At 40.6% G+C, this 22,673-nt stretch overlaps 1 protein-coding gene across 8 annotated transcripts in view; it reads left to right on the top strand.

Moving 5' to 3' along the window:
* Positions 1–22,334, top strand: part of CA3H2orf92 (chromosome A3 C2orf92 homolog) — a 47,447-nt gene extending 25,113 nt beyond the window's left edge. For all 8 annotated transcript variants that reach the window (XM_047852156.1, XM_047852161.1, XM_047852154.1 and 5 more), the window contains 5 exons: positions 10,366–10,455; positions 11,393–11,464; positions 18,392–18,499; positions 19,860–20,010; positions 21,916–22,334. In XM_047852156.1, coding sequence (XP_047708112.1) covers positions 10,366–10,455; positions 11,393–11,464; positions 18,392–18,499; positions 19,860–20,010; positions 21,916–22,048 — 554 coding nt within the window. In that variant the 3' untranslated portion in view covers positions 22,049–22,334. The remainder of the gene's footprint in view (positions 1–10,365; positions 10,456–11,392; positions 11,465–18,391; positions 18,500–19,859; positions 20,011–21,915) is intronic.
* The last annotated feature ends 339 nt before the right edge of the window (positions 22,335–22,673 follow it).

Here is a 22,673-nt window from a genome sequence, read left to right as displayed (position 1 = left end):
TTAGTGTTTCATGTAGATCCTGCCACGCTCCATCCCCCGCCCCATAGCAGATAGCCAAGTAGTAGGCAGCCTGCATTCTCAGTGTAGCTTGCTGGTGCCAGAATGGGCAATAGGAGCCTGTCTTCAATATGTTAACTGCCTTTAATGAGTTAAGGAAATGAGAGATAAAGAACTTAAGGAAGTCAGGAAAACAATGTTTGAAAAAAATGAGAATATTAACAAAGAAACAAATTATAAAAAGGAACCAAAAAAATTCTAGAGTTGAAAAGTACAGTAGCTAAAATGAAAAACTCATTAGAGGGATTTGAGAGCAGATTTGAGTAGGCAGAAGTAAATATAAGTAAATTTGAACTTGGACAATTGAAATTATTCAGTCTGAGGAGCAGAAAGAAAAAAAGAAAAAAAAAAAAACAATGAGCAGAGGATGAGACATCTGTGAGACAGCATCAAGTGTATCAACATATATATTACAGAAATCCCAGGAGGTGAAGAGTTGGTGGCAGGGGGAAAGAGAATATATTTCAGGAAATAATGGCCCAAAACTTCCCAAGTCAGATGATTATATATGTCCAAGAAGCTCTAGAAACTCCAGGCATAAGTGCAACAGATTCACACTGAAACACATTATAGTCAAATTGTTGAAACCCAAAGACAAGTAGACAGTCTTGAAAACAGCAAGGGGAAAGCTACTCATCATTTACAAGGGATTCTCAATAAGATTAATGGCTGATTTCTTCTCAAAAATCATGGAGGCCAGACGAAACGATATGACATATTTAAAGTCCTGAAATAAAAGTACTGTCAATTGATAATTTTATATTTGACAAAACTATTCTTTGAGCATAAAAGATATGTCCAGATAAACAAAAGCTAAGAGATCTGCCTGTAAGAAATGCTAAAGAGAGTACTTCAGGCTGAAATGAAAGGACACTAGACAGTCAAAAGTTTAAGAATATAATGAACACTGGTAAAGGTGGCTACATAGGTAAATATAAAAACCAATATTATTATAATTTTGGTTTGTAACTTCATTCCTTTTTGCAATATGATTCAAAAGGCAATGCATAAAACAGTAATTGTAGATTTATGTTAATGGACATACAATGGGTAAAGATATAATTTGTGACAATATAGGTGAGGGTGCAGATTTATATGAGCAGAGGTTTTACATACTATTGAAATCAAGTTGGTATTATCACACTAGGTTGTTATAAGTTTAAAATGTTAGTTGTAGGGGTGCCTGGGTAGCTCAATCAGTGAAGTGTTCGACTTTGGCTCAGATCATGATCTCATGATTTGTAAGTTTGAGCCCCACCTCGGGTTCTGTGCTGACAGCTCAGAGCCTGAAGCCTGCTTCACATTCTGTCTCTCTCTCTGCCCCCCTCTCAAAAATAAACATAAAATGAAATGAAATGAAATAAAATAAAATATTAGTTGTAATTCCCAAAGTAACCACGAGGAAAAGAACTAAAAAATATATAGAAAGGAATGAAGAAGGCAATTGAAATATAACATCACAAAAAAATCAACTAACTCCCAAAAGAAAGCAGGAATTGAGGGGAAAAATTATAGGACACAAAAAACAAATAGCTAAATAGAAGAGGTTAATTCTTTATCTGTAATCACATTAAATATAAATGGATTAAACTCTTATTAAAGGGCAGAGATTAGCATATTGGCTAGAAAATCCAATTTTCTTTTTGGGAATGTAAGAGAACAGTATGGCTGTTCCTCAAACAATTAAAAATAGAAGTACCATGTGACCCAGCATCTCATATTTGGTTATATATCCCAAAGAATTGGAAGTCTCAAAGAGCTATTTACCATGCTCATAGCAGCATTATTCACAATAGCCAAGAGGCAGAAGCAACGCTAGTGTCCATGGATGAATAGACTAATGAAATGTGGGATATACACACAATGGAATATTATTTAGCCTTAAAAAGGAAGGAAATTCCGTCACCCTTGAGGGTATTATGCCAAATGAAATAAGCCAGTCACAGAAAAACAAATACTGTGTGATTCTACTTATAAGCGGTATCTAAAGTCAACTTCAGAGAAACAAAGTAGAGTGGTAGTTTCCAGGGGCTGGGGCTGGGGTAGGGGGAGAAGAAATAGGGAGTTGTTGTTTAATGAGTATAGTATTTCAGTTTTGCATGATGAGAAAGTTCTAGATATCTCTTATACAACACTGAATAAACAACACTACTGTACTGTATGCTTAAAAATGGTTAAGATGAATGGGGTGCCTGACTCAGTCAGTGGAACATGCGACTCTTGATCTTGGGATTGTGGGTTTGAGCCCCACATTGGGTGAAGAGATTACGTAAAAATAAAATATTTTAAAAAATTATTAGGATGGTAATTTTTGTTATGTGTTTTTTACAACTAAAAGTAAAACTTATTTTAAAATTTAACATCCTTTTGTGATAAAAACACTCAATAAACTAGGAATACAAAGGCACTTCCTCTATGTGATAAAGGCCATATATGAAAAATACACATGATACTCAATGATGAAAGAATATAAGTTTTTCCTCTAATATTAGGCATAAGACATTTTTGCCAATTCTTCCCACATAGACTGTAAGTACTAGCAGAGAAATTAGACAAGAAAATGAAACAAAAGATCTAAAATGGATCACAAAAAAAAGTTCACAAAAAATTGTTAGAGCTAAAAAATTAATTCACATAATCATCAGTTCTCTATAGTTAAGTCTGTTTCTTGGTTTGCCTCTCTCTCTTTCTCTCTCCCCCCTCCCTTCTCTTGTTTGTTTTATTTCTTAAATTTCACATATGAGTGAAATCATATGGTATTTGTTTTTCTCTGACTGACTTATTTTGCTTGGTATTTTACTCTGTAGCTACATATGAAAGTTTGCAGGGTATAAAAACAACACAGAAAAATCATTTGTATTTCTATACTCTGATATGAATAGTCCAAAGAAAATAAAGAAGACAATTCTATTTACAATGACATCAAAAATATTAAAATACTTAGGAATACATTTAGTGAAGGATGCAAGTGACTTGTACACAGACGGGTACAAAACAGTGCTGGAAGAAATTAAAGAAGACCTAAATAAATGGAAAGATATCAGATTTTCCTGGATTTAAAGACTTACTATTATAAAGATGACAATAGTCCCCAAAGTGATCTACAGATTCAATGCAATCCCTATCAAAATTCTAAATGCATTTTTTTTGCAAAAATAGAAAAACTTATTGTGAAATTCCTATAGAATCTCAGTAGGCCCAAAGTAGTCAAAATAATCTTGAAACCAAAGAACAAATTTGGAAGAATCACACTTCCTCATTTCAAAGCTTACTACAAAGCTACAGTGATTAAGAGAGTATGGCACTGGTGTAAGGCTATCTATATATATAGATCAATGGAACAGAATAGAGTCCAGAAATGAATGCATACATCCATGGTCAGTTGATTTTCAACAAGGGTGTGAAGACAGTTCAAGGGGAAAGAGAAGTCTCTTTAATAAATTGTCCTGGGAGGGGCGCCTGGGTGGCGCAGTCGGTTAAGCGTCCGACTTCAGCCAGGTCACGATCTCGCGGTCCGGGAGTTGGAGCCCCGCGTCAGGCTCTGGGCTGATGGCTCAGAGCCTGGAGCCTGTTTCAGATTCTGTGTCTCCCTCTCTCTCTGCCCCTCCCCCGCTCATGCTCTGTCTCTCTCTGTCCCAAAAATAAATAAACGTTGAAAAAAAAAATTTAAAAAAAAATAAATTGTCCTGGGAAAATTGGGTATTCACATGCAAAAAAATGAAGCTGGGTCTTTACACTATATACAAAAATTAAAACTAAACTGGGTGAAAGATCTAAATTTATGAGCTAAAGCTAAAGCTTCTGGAAGAAAATGTAGGAGAAAATCTTCATGACCTTGGATTAGGCAAAGATGCATTAATTTTGACAACAAAATCACAGGCAACAAAAGAAAAAATAGATAAATTGGACTTCACCAAAATTAAAAACTTTGTGCAGCAAGGAGTACTATCAAGATAGTGAAAAGAAAACCCACAGAATAGAACTAAATATTTGCAAATCATATATCTGATAAAGGATTAAGATCTAGAGTATATAGAGAGAGCTCCTATAGCTCAAAAGCAACAAAAAAACCCCAACCAAATAAATGGTCCAATTTAAAAATGAGCAAAGGGATTGAATAGATGTTTTCCAAAGAAGATATACAAAATGGAATAAGAATATGAAAAGTTAGTCAATTTACTAGTCATTAGGGAAATGCAAATCAAAACCACAATAAGATAACATTGCACCTGTTAGAATGTGTATTATTTATTTACTTAAAAAATTTTTAAGTTTATTTGTTTATTTTGAGAGAGAGAGGCAGGGAGGGGCAGAGAGACGGAATCCAAGCAGGCTCCACCCTTTCAGCGCAGAGCCTGATGTGGGGCTCAAACTCACGAACCCTGAGACCATGACTTGAGCCGAAATCAAGAGTCCGATGCTTAACTGACTGAGCTACCCAGGTGCCCAAAGAATGTGTATTTTTTTAGAGAAAGGGAAATAAGTGCTGAGAAGGATGTAGGAAATTAGAACCCTTGTGCATTGCTGGTGAAAATGTTAAGATGAAGTCTCTGTGGAAAACGGTTTGGTGGTTCTTCCAAATATTAAACATAGCATTATCGTATAATCTAGAAATTCCATTTCTAGATATATATCTACTAGAATTGAAAACAGGAGCTCAGGAGCACGTGGGTGGCTCAGTCAGTTGAGCATTCAACTTTGGCTTAGGTCACGATCTCATGGATTGTGGGTTCAGGCCCCATATGGGGCTCTTTACTGACAGCTCAGAGTCTGGAGGCTGCTTTGGATTCTGTATCTTCCTCTCTCTCTGCCCCTCCCTGACTCATGCTCTGTCTCTCTCTCTTTCTCAAAAATAAATAAAAACAAAATAAACTCAAAATGGATGAAAGACCTAAATGTAAGACAGGAAGCCATCAAAATCCTCGAGGAGAAAGCAGGCAAAAACCTCTTTGATCTTGGCCGCAACAACTTCTTACTCAACACATCTCTGGAGGCAAGGGAAACAAAATAAAAAATGAACTATTGGGACCTCATCAAAATAAAAAGCCTCTTCACAGCGAAGGAAACAGTCAGCAAAACTAAAAAGCAACCGATGGAATGGGAGAAGATATTTGCAAACAACATATCAGATAAAGGGTTAATATCCAAAATCTATAAACAACTTATCAAACTCAACACCCAAAACACAAATAATCCAGTGAAGAAATGGGCAAAAGACATGAATAGACACTCCTCCAAAGAAGACAGCCAGATGGCCAACTGACACATGAAAAAATACTCAACATCCCTCATCATCAGGGAAATACAAATCAAAACCACAATGAGATACCACCTCACACCTGTCAGAATGGCTAACATTAACAACTCAGGCAACAACAGGTGCTGGCAAGGATGCGGACAAAGAGGATCTCTTTTGCACTGCTGGTGGGAATGCAAACTGATGCAGCCACTCTGGAAAACAGGATGGAGGTTCCTCAAAAAATTAAAAATAGAACTGCACTACAGCCCAGCAATTGCACTACTAATTATTTATCCAAGGGATACAGGGATGCTGTTTTGAAGGGGCACATGCACTCCAATGTTTATAGCAGCACTATCAACAATAGCCAAAGTATGGAAAGAGCCCAAATGTCCATCAGCGGATGAATGGATAAAGAAGATGTGGTATGTATGTATGTATGTATGTATGTGTATATATATATGTATATGTATATACACATATACATATATATACAAACATACACACACACATATATATATACACACACACACATATATACATACGATGGAGTATTACTTGGCAATCAAAAAGAATGAAATCTTGCCATTTGCAACTATGTGGATGGAACTAGAGGGTATTATGCTAAGCAAAATTAGTCAGAGAAAGAGAAATATCATTCCTCATATGAGGAATTTAAGATACAAAACAGATGAACATAAGGGAAGGGAAGCAAAAATAATATAAAAACAGGGAGGGGGACAATACATAAGAGACTCTTAAGTATGGAGAACAAACCGAGGGTTGCTGTAGGGGTTGTGGGAGAGGGGATGGGCTAAATGGGTAAGGGGCACTAAGGAATCTACTCCTGAAATCATTGTTGCACTATAAGCTAACTAACTTTGATGTAAATTAAACAAACAAATAAATAAATACATTAAAAAAAAGAAAACAGGAGCTCAAACAAATGTTTGTACACCAATGTTCATAGCAGGATTATTCACAATAGACAGAGTATGGAGACAATCCAAGTGTCCATCACAGATGAATGGATACACAATATGTGGTATGGACTTATAATTGAGTATTATTTGCTCATAAAAACGAGTGAAATTCAGTTACTTGCTAACACATGGGTGAACCTTGAAGACATTATACTAAATGAAATCAGCCAGGCACAAAAGCACCAATATTGTATGATTCCACCTGTGTGATGTATCTAAAGTAGGTAAATTTTTTTTTTAATTTTTTTTCAACGTTTTTTATTTATTTTTGGGACAGAGAGAGACAGAGCATGAATGGGGGAGGGGCAGAGAGAGAGGGAGACACAGAATCGGAAACAGGCTCCAGGCTCTGAGCCATCAGCCCAGAGCCCGATGCGGGGCTTGAACTCACAGACCGCGAGATCGTGACCTGGCTGAAGTCGGACGCTTAACCGACTGCGCCACCCAGGCGCCCCTAAAGTAGGTAAATTAATAGAGACAGAAAGTATAATAGAAGTTACCAGGGGCCAGGGGGATGGGAGAATGGAGAGTTATTGCTTAACAGGTAGAGAGTTTCTGTTTGAGAATATGGAAAATTTCTGGAAATAAATAGTGGCAATGTTTGCACAACATTGTGAATGTCCTTAATGCTCCTGAATTGTACACTTAAAATGCTTAAAATGGAAATTACATATATATACATACATATATATATATATATATATATATACACGTATATGTGTGTGTGTGTGTGTGTGTGTGTGTGTGTGTGTGTGTGTGTGTGTATTCACCTTAAATTTTTTAAAATCTAAAAACAGCAATAACAAAATAAGGCTCAGGGAAGTCTTCTTTAGCAGAGAGCCGAGACTGAGGGAAAATGTTTGAAACCATAGCTGTCTGCTGAAGGAAGCCATCCAGATTCCAAAGAAATCTCTCCTCTCTGGTAGTGTGTGTGCATCAGGAGTAGATAGTGAGGGTTACATCTGGTCTGAGAAAGAGCTCTGAGAGGTGTGAGCATTGATGCTTCCCTCCAGGTTAGGATCTGTTGGATGTTCTGATCACAAAGTTATGCCTGCCAATCCTGCTTGGAAGGGGGACATCTCTTTACAGGGAACATGGACCTTTTTTTCCAGGAGTTGTTCCATGTCAGGAATTCTGGGTTTGTCTTTCCTCCACACCTGCTATTAAAGAGGCTTCAGTAAATCTGCACTGGGTGCCTGGCTGATTGAATGACGGGTAGGTTAACATGACTGAATGAAGGGATGCAGATAGCTGTTGCAGCCCCCTCATGTATTTTCAGGAATTCTCACCTGGGAATCAGAGGACATCTCCTCCTTGAAGGAGCACCATGTCTCTGAATCCTGCTCCACATGTGTGGAAGGGGAGTCAGTGTATGTGAAGATGGGTGTCTGGTTTGGGGTTTGGGAGGATCCCATCATCCCTCAAAAGGCCTACTGACCTGCCCAGCACCATGCCAGTGTTGGCTTTGGCATTGCTGGGACACCAATAAACTTTTCAGGTTCTCAGAGCAACAATCCAGGAATTTATAGGTCAACACATCCCTTAAGGAAGGGGCTAGTGACATGTAGGCAGAGGCTGAATACCTCTGCTGGATAGGAGACAAGGTGAGTGCAGATTGTTCACCTTCTCTGTACTATCTAAAATGGACACTATTCTAAGTTAATAACATCTCATTTTAAATATTCACTTCCTTTTTAAAAAGGTAATGTGCTTTTACTGGCCGGACCATCACTTTCAACCACTTCATTTAAATCATTCATTAGTATCAAGAAATGCCATAGTAAATTCCTCACATTCAATACGTATTTCTTTGGTGGCCATGACTTATGCTTCCTCAAGAAGCCAGCCTCTAAATGTAGCCAATTACCCAGCTAACTTACAGGCCCAGCTATAATATAATCAAATTTTTTTCCACATGTGCTATTATTGGGCCTAGAAAAAATAAGCAGTTCTAAATTCTGGACTTGTCTTTTGGATTAGGGTGAATTATACAATTTAGAGGGTTCTGTAGCCTTATCACATGCAAAGAATTCTCAATCATTTTTATATAGACTATCTAGTTCTTGCATTATTCTAACCGGTTTTATTGAAACCAGCCTTTCCCCCTTACCTTGTTTACATCTAGACAGTGTAATAAAAGCAAATTCAACAACTGTCTAAATGAGGTATAAATAATGTAGATAAGTAAGCCAACCAGTGTATTTTAATAATATTTTTCAAGTGTAAACATTCAGTAATTTTGATAAAAGTAAAAACAAAAACATTGCATTGAAACTTGCATTCTTTTTGGAAAGACCTGATAATAGTGGTCCAGTTATTAGAAACACTATAATGCAAGCTAATCATTTTTATTATGGCTTGGTCAGAAGTCAGAACTCCTTGCTACTTCAGAGATCACCTAACGTATCTGCTTTCTGTCCCTTGCGCCCTCTTCAAACTTTACTTGGCTCTAGAGAATATCCTGCATATAAAGAATGTTCTCTCTATTTTAGAAGTGCCAGTGAACTGCTCATTGTAGTTTGTACATGTGCTAATGCTATTTGTTTTCTGTATTGTAAATAAAGTCCTGTTAGGGAGGAAAAATAGAAGCAATTGGGTGTTGTTGTGTTTGGCCTATAAATAAATGTATTTAACAAAAAATAAAAAATAAAAAATAAATAAAAGGGTAATGTGCTAGGGGTGGCTGAGTGGCTCAGTCGGTTAAGCTTCTGACTTCAGCTCAGGTCACGATCTCACAGCTCATGAGTCCAAGCCCCGCGTTGGGCTCTGTGCTGACAGCTCAGAGCCTGGAGCCCGCTTCTGATTCTGTGTCTCCCTCTGTCTGCCCCTCCGCCGCTTGCACTCTGTCTCTCATGTTGTCTCAAAAATAAACATTAAAAAAAAATTTAAAAAGGTAATGTGCTTAGCTGACCTAGTGAATCAGAACAAAAATGAGTAAAGAAAAATTTAATAGTCTTCTTGCTACACCCTTTCTGTCATCCAGGTGTGCATTCCTCCTCTCTCTCCATGCCTGTAAAAACATAAATGCACATGCAGAGGTTTTTGTTTTTACTGCTTTTACAGAAATTGGAATCTTTCTCTATAGTATACTTTTCTTACCTTGATTGGGAAGCATTGGTTCTGGTGAATTAAAAAGTTTAGTATTTACACAAGTCTCTTTATATATGAAACTGAAACATTGAATTTAAGGCTGAAGTTCTATTTGATATTTCTTTGTTCCCTACCTCCTTAAAGATAACCTTTTTAGTTCTTTAATTGTGCATTTACAAGCATGTCTATGTACCTATAGAAATTAGGTAGTGTTGATTGTGTTAAAAGATATTATTTTTAAATAAATGAGATCATAGTGTGGAAAAAAAAAAGAAAGGGACTGGTGACAAGAACTCATTTTGAATAAGTAAATTTGATGTTAATTTTTGGGGTTCTTAAGCACGTATGCCATCAGGTGAGCAGACCAACCACCAATGTACCAATGCCCTTGATAAAGGACTCAGAATATATACAAAATGAATGAAATTTGTGAGGATTCTTTCCATGGCTTTGCAAAATAAACCTAGACAGAGTAACAAAAGTAGAAGGGAAAAGTAGAAGCCTGAAAACTTTAAAAAGGAGAGAAAGATTCATGTATTTTTAAATATATAACCATGAGAAATTAGGAACAGCTTATAAAGAGCTTTCTGACTTTTAGAAACCTGTTCTGCTTTATTTTTGCCCCCGCAGACTTCACCATATACAAATCTATGGGTCCTCTTGGGGAAGTCTCAGGGGTGGGTCAGAATGACAACAGGAGCAAGAAGGAAAATGGTGGCGCTAAATATCATGAGATTTGGGGCAAAGTTTCTAGCTGCGTATCTTTTAGTGGGAAATATTTACTGCCTAAGACATCTAAGGCAATCACAGTTTTTCAGCAATGATTTTAGGGGTTGGGATTTCCCTTCCCAAGACTAGGTATAGAGTATAATTTCAAAATTTCCATTGAGTATAGCATTTATTAACTGTATCTCTAGACTGCTTTAGGTATTTACAGAGAAAAATATGTCAATCCTCCACTGCTGATATTAACATGCCTTTTGTACTTCACTTGAGATGAAATTCTACAGCAAGTGTTTTCCAATGTTCCATATGAGGAAACAAGAACAGCAGGCAAATCAGTTACAGAGAGAGACAAGAGAGAAGGCAAGTATATGTCTCTAGAATTATAAGTGCACGTATTTCTATAGGCCTATGTATTGAATTATATATATAGCACTCTCATTTTAGTATTTGTCAAAATGGCTACCTGTGTGGCATAGACAAATTGAGATATGAAGGAAAGATTGTCTGAAAACCTCTCTATCACCTTCAAGTCTATGGTCTAAAATGTGTCTATTCTGTTTTGTGGGGAGGGGATCCTTGAAATTCATGTGTCAAGGAGGTTCTTCCTTTCTGGAGACTGTTCAAAGGACAGGAACTGGAATTACAAGTGGCGGTTACTGTTCCTGACCATAGGAGCCCTGAGAAGTGTAATAACTTTGTACTGAACACACTTTATATTTCCACGTGCATGATCTGGTTTGATACTTTGCTTAGCCCTTGGGGAGAACTAGTGCAATCATTAGCGTACCATTCAATGGGTAAGACCCAGGCTAAAGAATCACTTGCCCTAGGCACACCGGTGGAAATAATGAAAATGAAAAATACACTCTTCCGCAAAGCGGCTTTATATTATTATTTTTTAAGTAGCAGTTTAAGAATTAAGACAATTATTTGATCATAGGTCATAAGGATAGAATTTTATATCAGACTTACCTACAGGCAGCATTTGTGTACCAGCAGTAACAAAAGTGCCCTGGGCAGCAGACAAATGAGCACTGTGTTGGAATTTTGCATACAGATGTGAATTCTAATTCCCAAGGTTTGTTTCCCATAACATCTGCCTGGGCTCCAGCCTCTGCAGTCAGCAACTAGCTGATGCCTGTCTGCATTGATATATAAACTTTCAAATACACATTCTCAGTGTGGTTGGATCCTATATTAGCATTTCAACACTTAAAATATGGACCCAAAATGCTCATAATGTGTGCTTATATAAATTTTTCTCTTCAATTTTTTTCCCCCATGGATTTCATCAAAGGAGCCAGTGTTGCTGGGTATTCTACTGAACCAAGATTTCTCCTTGGCAGCATGGATAGAGTGTCCACTAATGGTAATGCAAATGGATATCATTGGAGTTGGGTTATAAGTAATACCTCTTCTTCCTTTGCCTGAGTTTAGAACCAAATGTGAGACTGAGCTAAGGATCCTACAGATGGAGCTCAGACTATCTTCTCAGGAAAACTTGGCTGGATAACATGGGTGCTTCACTTCGAATTAGGATGAGTGCCTAATCACTGGTGAGGGTTAGGATGCCCATGGTTCCCCCATAGCCCACCATGAGAGAGTTTACTTCTGTAACATTCACAGCATAGAGGAGAAGATCAGAATGTTTGTTGTCTGCAGGCAGACAGATGCCAGAGAGAGAGAGAGAGACAGAGAGAGACAGAGAGAGAGAGGGAGAGAGAGGAAGGAACTGACTATAGGAACCTGATTCCTCCTCCCAAACTTAACAGTGAAGTCCCTTGTTCCCCCTGGATGTGGGGACTGGTGAGGGACTGAGCACATTCCTGAAGTGATACCCCAGAGGAGTTCTCTTCATCCCTGCCATGGGGAGTGTGGGAAAATGCTCCCCTTCAGCTGATGAGCAAAGGCTCATCTCACAGACCTGGTTATGGTGGGAGCAGACCAGCTCCCAAGACAGGAAGAACTATCATCTAATGGAGCATTTTTTCTCTAGACAGATTTAAAGATTTAAGAGGAAAAATAGGCTATGTCACTGTCCAAGCTGGCAAATATGTGGTCTTCCCTGGGCATAGGAATATGAACTAGGTCAGTGTTTCTCAACACTGACCATGAATCAACCATGGAGAGGAGGTTGAGACCTGGGAAGAGATTATAAACCCTTATTTCTGGAATCCACCAGGAGTTTCTAAAAGTGGAGTCCAGGGTTCTGCACATTTTTGCATATTGTACCAGTGACTTGCCTATAGGCAGCATTTGGAACCAATGACCTAGATGGGTTTTGGAGATTAATTTACCACAGAATTCTCTTTATTTATTTTTTTAAAGTTTATTTATTTTGAGAGACTGGGGGAGGGGGTTGCAGGGAGGGGCAGAGAGAGAGAGAGAGGGAGAGAGAGAATCCCAGCCAGGCTCCAGTGGAGCCTGATGTGGGGCTCGAACTCACGAACTGTAAGACATGACCTGAGCTGAAATCAAGAGTCAGATGCTTAACCTATTGAGCCACCCAGGCACCCCCACAGAATTCTCCTTAAAATGAATACTTATAATATTCCTGAATCTTAATTTTGTGAAATCATAAATTAAATACAGTCGAGCATCTCTTTGGTACCTGGGTCTACACTGGGAGAAGTGAAAGGCTGACTTTATACTGAGAACCACACATGGGCTACAATGATTTCATCAATACAGTCCACATCATGTCATTTTTTCACTAAAAATGATGACATCATTTTTAAAAAAAATTTTTTTTTTCAACGTTTTATTTGTTTTTGGGACAGAGAGAGACAGAGCATGAACAGGGGAGGGGCAGAGAGAGAGGGAGACACAGAATCTGAAACAGGCTCCAGGCTCTGAGCCATCAGCCCAGAGCCTGACGCGGGGCTCAAACTCACAGACCGCGAGATCGTGACCTGGCTGAAGTCGGACGCTTAACCGACTGCGCCACCCAGGCGCCCCATGACATCATTTATTAAAAAGTCCACTTTTGCTCCAGTGATCTGAGACACCCTCTTTATCTTATACTAAATTCCCGTATGTCCTGGGTCTATGCCTGGACTTTCTATCCTAACCACTGGCCTACTGGCTTCTATACAACAGTACTGTACTGTTTTCATTACTGAGGCTGGAATAGTATGTTTTAATGCCTTATGGGACTAGTCCCTATTTTGTAGTTTTTGTTTTTTCGGTGTTTTCCTGGTGACTTCTGCATGTTTGTTTTTGCACATGAATTTTAGTATCAACTTGTGTAACTTCATTAGGGCCTGTTGATATTTTTATTAGCATTGTATTAAATTTATAATATAATATTCACATTGGGAAAACTGATGGTAGGTCAGTCTGTGTTGGAAATGGGAATGTCTTTCCATTTCTTCAAGTTACTTTTGGCTCTTTCAGTATGTGATTTTTCTCCCTAATAGGAGCTTGACTCAGTGCTTGGTCACTTTCTAAGTACAAAATGGATTTATTTTCCTGTATCTTCCCAGACCCCCAAGGTATATAATGGCCAGTCTACACTAAGTTTGGAGGCCTTTCCTTTTATTTTTTTAAGTTTATTTATTTATTTGGAGAGACAGAGAGCACACACTGGGGGTGGGTCGCAGAGAGAGAGGGAGAGAGGGAGAATCCCAAGCAGGCTCTGCACTGTCAGCACTGAGCCTGATCCAGGACCTGAACCTAGAAACCATGAGATCTTGACCTGGGCAGAAACCAAGAGTTGGATGCCCAACTGACTGAGCCACCCACGTGCCCCTCCTTTTTTTTTTTTTTTTTTTTAATGTATATATACACAGAGGATCACATTATAAATTGATCATTACACTCATCTAGATAATCCATGATGTTGGGTTCCTAGGAGCCTCACAATTAGAAGAAACATGTAGATTAGAAAACTTCCCTTGGGACTATAATGTCAGGTTGAATAATTTGAATGTACTGTTTCTTTGTAGATCAAAAATAGTTAAATATTGGGATACCTGGGTGGCTCAGTTGGTTGAGCGTACGACTCTTAGTTTTGACTCAGGTCATGATCTCACAGTTTGTGAGTTTGAGTTTGAACCCCACATTGGGCTCTGCACTGATAGCATGGAGCCTGCTTGGGATTCTCTCTCTCCCTCTCTCTCTGCCTCTTTCTCTCAAAATAAAATAAACTTTAAAAAATATTTTAAAAAATGGTCAAATATCTCCAATTTCGTATGGTTCAACCTCAACCAATTTCATATGGTTCAATCATTCAGGGGTCTCTGCTTAATGGTGTAGGTCATAAACCTGAGTCCGGGCTTCCTGCAGAGTGTAGATGCCTTTGTAAGGATGTCACTTCTCTCCATCCACAAAACCGGAGGCAGCTGATTAAAAAGTCCTTATGTTTATGTGGACATAAGCAAATGTTTCCTTTGTTCAGCTGTCTTCTTTGGAATTTCATTTCTTACTGTGGTTTTAAAATAGGTCCTCAAATTCTTTGAGAGCCTTCCCTTTGAAAGGTGGGGCTTAATCCCCCACCCCTTGTGTGTGGGCAGGCTGGACTTAATGACTTGCTTCTAATGAGTAGAACGTGACAGAAATGATGGTGTGCTACTTCATAGATTAGGTCATAAAAGACATTGTGGTTTCTGCCCGGCTATCTCTTGAATTGCTCAATCTGGGGGAAGTCAGTTGCCATGTTGTGAGGACATTCCAGCAGTGTCCACTCATTTAAGGAGAGGCCCTTGTGGTGAGAAACTGAGCCCTCCTGCCCACTGCCAGTGAGGAGGTGAGGCCTTCTCACTCAGCTGTGAGTGAGCCATCTTGGAAGCAGACCCTTTGGTGCCAGTCAGTCGTCAAATGACTGCAATCTTGGATGACAGATCAGGCTTAGCTGGGTGGTTCTGGCTCAGAGTCTCTCATGAAGTTGTAGTCAAGAGTCTTCAAGATTCCTTCTCTCACTCAAGACCTAGTTATTGATCTCCTACCCAGTGAGAGATGCTGTGCCAGGAGTAGAGAATTGAAAAAGGCATTTGTGTTCTCCAAGTGCTCACCACTAATAGGAAGTCAGTGTCATCAGTAATTATTAGCTATAAATATACTAAAATTGAAAGTACTTAAAAAGTGCTTCAGGTTGTATTTGCATGGAGCTTTGGGACAACAAAAGAGAGGCAGATCTGCTTACTAAGGTTTTTGAGTAGAGAGAGTGAATTGAGAAGAGACCCAAGAAACCCCTGCAGACATAGTGAAGGTCCCATCACACCAGAAAAGGAGGCTGACGAGGCCCCTCTTCAGAGGCCAGGAGCTGCTCTGATGCTATTCTGCTGGACTAAGAAATCCAGACCACACAAATTTTCCTTAGCAAAAGGGACCATTCCCCCTAAAAATTAATGGTAAAAAGGGTTGGGTAGGAAGAGGGGTGAAGAAATGATTTTTTTGAGAAGTAAAGTCTTGTAAAAAGTGTGCACAGGTGTGCAGCAAGTTCAAGCTACCATGGATGTTAGCTCTGCTGAAAGGAACCTAGTTCTTGGTTAGCAGTGCAACACTAAGATGCTATTAATAGAACCAATCAAAGTCTCATTTCAATGCTGGGGGGGCGGGGAGAGAGAGAGAGAGAGAGAGAGAGAGAGAGAGAGAGATTATAATTTAAGACTTCAACTTTTCCCTGAACACAAAGCCAAAATTTCTTGGTTCTGGGCTCATCGAACACAACTTTACCAGGCCCAGGATGTGACTGATTGGCACTGGGATTGAGTCTGCATCATGGATGTGGGGATTTGCTTTCTCCTGTAATGGGCTGCTGTTTCTCTCATAGTTAATGGCTTTCTACAGTTGAAATGAAGTTTGGAAACTGACTGTATTTGACAAAACATGGTGATTGTGCTTATTTTGTCCTGCAGGAAAAAAAAATCCAACAAATGATCAAAATCACAACCCATATTGATGATAAGTGTAGACAGTGGTTCTTAATTATGGTTTTGGTTTTTGTGGAACAGAGACAAGGAAAGTAAAAATTTGTGTTTAAGTGATAAGTCTATCTTTTTTACACCTTTATGAAAGAGCAAAAGGCGAATTCAATCCATTCAATCACTAACTCTATATTGTCCAGAGTTTTCTGTGTATCTGTGGTTGTTTATCTCTTGACTCTGATTTGACAGCCTAACATTTCCAAAGTCAAGTAATTATGACTCATGTTAAGTTGGGAACTTTTTCTCTTTTCTAAGCCAGATTGAATAAGGAACAAATTTCTCTCTTTCCCCAGAAATAATTAAGACCTCAATAGGCTGTTATCACACACCCTGCCAGTGTTAACCATTTTGCCTCATTCCCACCTCTTTGAGAACAAGGCTAAGGCAGATTCACCAATCTCAAGTCAAAAATGCCTCTCAGGTCAAAGGCATCTGGGCCTGGGAGGCCCCAGCCTTGAAGACTTCTGGGGACAACAGGGTTTGTTACTTCTCACTCTTCCTCATTCCCTTTTTAATAGCCCTACTTTCTAAGTGCTAAACTGTTAGTCTCCATGTGTCTCTGGAGCTCCTACCCATTGGTTCTGCCTTGCTCCTGGAACCTCTCAGAACATCTCCTAACCCCTTTCCAGGGCCATTCTTGTGTTGGGCAAAGACAGCTCTCCCAGTGTCCTAGTCCTCTCCAGGCTAAACTCACTCAGGCCCTTTGACAAGGTCTCATATGCAAATGAGTCAAAGATAGCCAACGGCAGAGTTAGCATGCTAATATTTCTGATTTTCAATGTTGCCTGTTTCTACTAAACTTTTCTTCAGCCCCTCTCCCAATAAATGCATATTTCAGTGTAGTTCATTTTTCTGTCTTGCCCTTGCAATTTAAGAAACATTTTTATAATATTTGGTGGTTTATAAACTGTTTCCATGAACATTATGCTGTCTGTGAGGTAGCTCTTATTATTTCTATCTTATGCTAGTGGGAAACTTGAGTCAGAGGGGTCAGCAACTGACTGAAAGATTCTCTCGAGGTTCTCTAAGGTGGTCCCTGACCAGCAGCATCAGTGTTACTTTGGGTGGGGCGGGGGGGGGGGGTGTGTGTCTGTGAGAAATTCACATTCTCAGGCCTCCTCAGACTTACTGATTCAGAAACTCAAGGGTGGGACCGAATGATTGATCTTTTAAGGTCTCCTGGTGATTTGGATGCACACTCATGTGTGAGAACCATGGCCTCAGTCTACGGGTGGGTCACCCAGGAATTTGTCAGATTTAAAAAATAATAACAAAACACTGATATACGTTTGGACTTTTCTCCAAAATTCTTCCTAACTCCTCACTTTGATTCCAGAGGAAGTTATTTTATTTATTTAGTTTTATTTATTTTTGAGAGAGAGAGAGAGAACAAGCCTGGGACAGGGGCAGAGGGAGAGAGAGAATCCCAAGCAGGCTCCACACCCAGTGTAGAGACTGATGTGGAACTCGATCCCACAACCCTGGGATCATGACCTGAGCCAAAATCAAGAATCAGACTCTCAACTGACTGAGCCTCTAGCGGAAGTTGTTTTTATCATAAAAATAGAACTAATCAGGGGAACCTGGCTGGCTCAGTCAGTAGAGCACGAAGGTCTTGATATCAGGGTTGTGAGTTTGAGCCCCATGTTGAGCATAAAGATTACTTAAAAATAAAATCTTAGGAGGGTGCCTGGGTGGCTCAGTCAGTTGAGTGTCCAACTCTTGATTTTGGCTCACATCATGATCCCAGGGTCATGGTATTGAGCCCCACATTGAGCTCCATGCTGAGCATGAAGCCTGCTTAAGATTGTCTCTCTCTTTCTGCTCCTCTTCCCTGCTCACATTCTCTCTCTCTCTCTCTCTCTCTAAAATAAATCAAATCAAATCAAATCAAATCAAATCTTAGGGGCACCTGAATGTCTCAGTTGGTTAAGTGTCTGACTCTTGATCTCAACTCAGGTCTTGATCTCAGGGTCATGAGTTCAAGCCCCACGCTGGGCTCCATTCCATGCTGAGTGTGAAACCTACTTTAAAAACATAGAAAAATAAAAAATTAAAATCTTTTTTTTAATTAAAAAAATTTTAATGTTTATTTATTTTTGAGAGACAGAGAGAGACAGAGCACAAGCAGGGGAGGGTCAGAGAGAGACACAGAATCTGAAGCAAGCTCCAGGCTCTGAGCTGTCAGCACAGAGCCTGATGTGGGGCTCAAACCCACGAACTGTGAGATCATGACCTGAGCCAAAGTCGGCCACTTAACCAACTGAGCCACCCAGGTGCCCCCAAAACAATATCTTAAAAAAATAGAACTAATTACAGGCCATTGGCTATTTTTAGATGAACACATTTTGTTTTTTGTCCTTCTGTAGGTCACGTTTCAGAGAAGAGGAATAGAAAATCCTTTCTATTCAGCAGGGATATAAATGAGCAATTTAGTACTGAAGATAATGAAACACTTCAAGAAGCAGTGAGGACAGGTAATAATCTACATAGTGTAAGCTAAATAAGATACTTAAATACGGATAACTTCAGAATGCATCTGTTTGCCTTTCATGGTATTTTAACAGAGTAGATGTCAGCATACTTTTAATTTTCCCACAAAAGCATACAATCTGCCATGAAAAAATATGAATTAAACTAACTCTGGGAATTTTACCACCCTTGCAAGAAGATGCTACTTTTATGTTGCTCATTTGTAACATGGGCATCATCTTCTTAGCCTCTGCCATTACTGCACACAGAGGCTTTCTAACAAGCAGGAGGGATGAAAACCAAATATTAACCTAGTCCCTAATATTCAGCCTTGGATAACCTGGGCCCATTCAGTACAGGTAGAAACTTGCCTGTCATGACAATTGCAGGTACCACGCCCACACTCCCTCCATGTAGCTTCCTGTTATCAAAAGTATACCTGGTTGTCACTTTCTAACTCAAAGAAATTAAATGCTGACTTATTCTAGCAGAGCCCTTAGAGTTCCTTGGTGGTGCTGCCTCTTGCTGTAGCATACACGGAAGTGGGAAGTTGGACATTTCCAATTTTGTCCCCATAACCCAAGATGGCCCTTGACCAGCATCTCCCTGCCTGCATTGCTGGGCCCCCCTCAGTGGTTCTCCACAATAAACCATCCCAGTCCTGTCATGGAGCCTCAGTACCCCATTTCCCTGATTCCATTTTTGGTCACGTTACAAATGGAGTGGAGGAGCTTTAGGAGTCCCTGATGTCAGCGATGGTCTCAGCTAAGATTGCCTTGTGCTTCCAAGCCCACACTCAGTGGCATTCTGAATTTACCTTCAAGATTTCTGCAAGTCCCTAGATGCCATAAGAGGTCAAGATCATCTCTGGCATCATGTTTACCTTGTGCATGAAATTCCCCCAAACCTACTCACGTGAGGTGGATTATATATATGGGAGAACTTCCTGAAGGTGGGAGGGTAGGGCAATGGGGGGCAACTTCAAACTGAATATTTGACTCCATTGTTCTTAACGGCCATCACAGTAGAACTTTCCATCCCTTCCATCTGACCTCTCCTCTATTATTCTCACCTCCTGAAATCTGTGCTTAGTCATTCCTTCTTTTTGGTTGCTTTGTTGCTTGCCAGCTCATAGCCTCGGCATCTCACCTCCACCACCAAACAGCATCTCATGTCACTGGCAAGAAGCTTATGAGTGTATTTTCCTAAACAAAGCCAGCTTCTTCCCCAAGAGGACTTCTGGAGCCAGCAGCTTAAGTTGCTAAGGTTTTCATTTCTGCTAAAAGCAGAACTAACAAGTTGTCCCTGCAGTTCTGTATGGGGTTGTCTCTTTCTGTTTACTCTGCCATTTGTCTTTTCATTTAGATACACAAAATAAGGATGTACCATGTGTGCAGCTTCTGGACTTCCTCCAGAGGAACATCATCATTGCTGCTGCCTCGGTGGCGGGAATCCTCGTGGTCACAGTGTTGTTGTTACTGGTGTTGACTGCATACATCAGTAGGAAAAAGCCATTGTGAGTGGCTCTTCAGTCCCACCTTCCTACCCATGAAGAACTCATGGGTATTTGTATGAGGTTGCCCCAGATCTTCCTGCTGATCCTGGAGTTAGGAGGAAGGCAGGGACTCCTAAGCCTGGTTGTGTATTCATAGAATACAGACGACCCAGGCTGTCAGTTTTTAACACTGCCTTGGTGGTTCTGATGCACAGCTAAGTATTGCAATTCCTGGCTTGGACCACGCTTACCTCTAAAGACTCCTGTAGGTTAGGCCACACCTACTGAGGAAATGGTACAAAGACTGGCTGAAAGACTGGAAAATAGGCATATGAAGGCAGAGAGGGATGAAGCCATGGAGGAGATGAGCACAGGGCTGATACTTGGCTGTTACACTGGTTGTTAGAATATTGAAAGATCCCTCTATTGGTTGGTAAACAGCACCTTCCCAGAACCTCCCACAGACTTTCCAGTCTTCCCCATGATCCTGCAAATGAAGGGTTAATGTCTGGCCCAGCAGTGGCCCTCCAGGGCTCCATTCTGATGGTGGCCACTTTGACTAGTCAGTGGCTATCTATACCACTTGTTAAAAATGTCTATTATCCCTTGGATGAGAGGGTTCCAGCACAGTGGCCGTAACCCTGAGTAGGCATGAGACAGTAAATGGCTTATAAGATTATGCATTTTCAGTAACTGCATCTTGAAATTTTGTGTGTTCATCTGCATCCCTTGAGACACACTTCTTCATCACAGGGAAAACAGCTTCCCAAGACCTCTCAGGTCTTGCCTAACACTGTGTTGTGTGTGCAGCTTGACCACAGAGAAAGGGGGCTGTGGCATGCCATGGAGGATGAAGTTTCCATCCCTCTGCCCACGCCTTCCCCCTAACTCTGAGTCTGTGGTACTTAAATTTACCCACAAGAGTGACATTGCTTTCCTTAAAGGGGTTCTTTTAAGTTTATTTGTTTTGAGCGAGGGAGGGAGGGAGGGAGGGAGAGAGAGAGAGAACATGAGTTGGGTAGGGGCAGAGAGAGAGGGGGAGAGAATTCCAAGCAGGCTCTGTGCTATCAGCACAGAACCTGATGCGGGGTTTGAACTCACGAACCATGAGATCAGGACCTGAGCTGAAATCAAGAGCTGGAGGCTTAACCAACTGAACCACTCAGGCACCCCTAAAGGGGTTCTTTTAAAAGCCAACATTCTTGGGACTGGCAAACCATTTAGGCCAGCCACTATCACCTCACATCCAGGTTTCTCGTCTGAGACAGGAGTGGGTCCCCTGAAGTGAAAGGGGGGCCTGGAATGTGGCAGAAGTTAGAGATGGAAGATTTAAAGAGCTTCTGGAAATGAGGTTGACCCATCTCACAATTCTGACTGGGGCTTGGATTTGTCCATTGGATTTGTCATTTCCCTTCTGTGCCTCTTGGAGGTATAGGAAGAAGTGGTCAAGACTGTGGCTCCATCCCATAAAGGTGAATTAAAGCTGTCAAGAGCCTGTGTTAGTTATCAGAAAGTGAAGGGAAAGGAATTTCCCAGAGGCTTTCTGGGTGTCCAGAGACAAAATGAATTTCACACATGAGAAGCCTTCCTTTCTTTTTTCAAGTTTATTTTGAGAGAGAGAGAGAGAGACCACAAGCAGGGGAGGGGCAGACAGAGAGGGAGAGAGAGAGTCCCAAGCAGGCTCTGCACTGTCAGCACAGAGCCCAATGCAGAGCTTGATCTCATGAACCCTGAGATCATGACTTGAGCTGAAATCAGTAGTCAGACACGTAATCGACTGAGCCCCCAGGCACCCCAAGCCTTTCTGAAAGAGAAGTAGAATCCCCACCCTGCAGAAACATCAGCCTCTACCACCACCCAATGAGCTGACAGTAGGAATTCCTACTCATGTAATCATGCAATAAGGTTTTCTGCATTTTGTTTTAGATATCCTCCAGCAAACATGACATATAATATTTTTATACTGAATGGGAAGACTTGGCGGCAAAAGTATCAAGAAAAGAACCCCAGAAAACAAAAGGGAAAACAGAAACAGTTGAAGTCCAAGTCCTGCGTCTAAGCCAAGTGGTGGGGCCACCAAACCAGGACTTAACGCTGCAATGCCAGGCAGTTCTCAATCCCAACACCATGGAGAGGCATTTGGATTTCTGGCTGTGAGATGTGCTCTGCAAAATGTTTACCTTCTCATCTCAATTTTGAATGGACCAAGAAACAAATGTTCACCACAGGATGCTCACAGGGTGGTATGGCACTAATGGCTAGTGCGGGAGACTTAGCACATTTGCCCAAAGACAAACCCTTTCAAGCTATGGATGTATTTGTTTATTAAAGCATTGATTCTCTGATTCAGCCATTCATTGAACAGATATTAATTGAACACCAAATACGTAGACAATATCAAAATACATGAGGCAAGCGAAGATATTGGAAGCAGGCCCGGTCCTCGCTGGCTTCTGAAGACAGGGCAGGCAGCCGGCTGAAGCTCTTCGGTAGTGGATTGAGGCCTCTACACTCTGATTGCTAACGGGGTCCAGGGGGGAGAGGGGTGGAGGGGGCGGCACCTGGTGTTGCAGGAGTGAGGCTGCCAGTGTAGCTCAGGCAACCTACGCTGGCAGGCGAGGTCAGGAGAGAGGGGATGATCTCATGGTTCGTGGGTTTGAGACCCACATCAATCTCTGTGCTGA

The sequence above is a fragment of the Prionailurus viverrinus genome, chromosome A3, assembly GCF_022837055.1.
Source record: "Prionailurus viverrinus isolate Anna chromosome A3, UM_Priviv_1.0, whole genome shotgun sequence".
Classification (NCBI taxonomy): Eukaryota; Metazoa; Chordata; class Mammalia; order Carnivora; family Felidae; genus Prionailurus; species Prionailurus viverrinus.
This window is presented reverse-complemented; position numbering and strand designations above follow the sequence as displayed.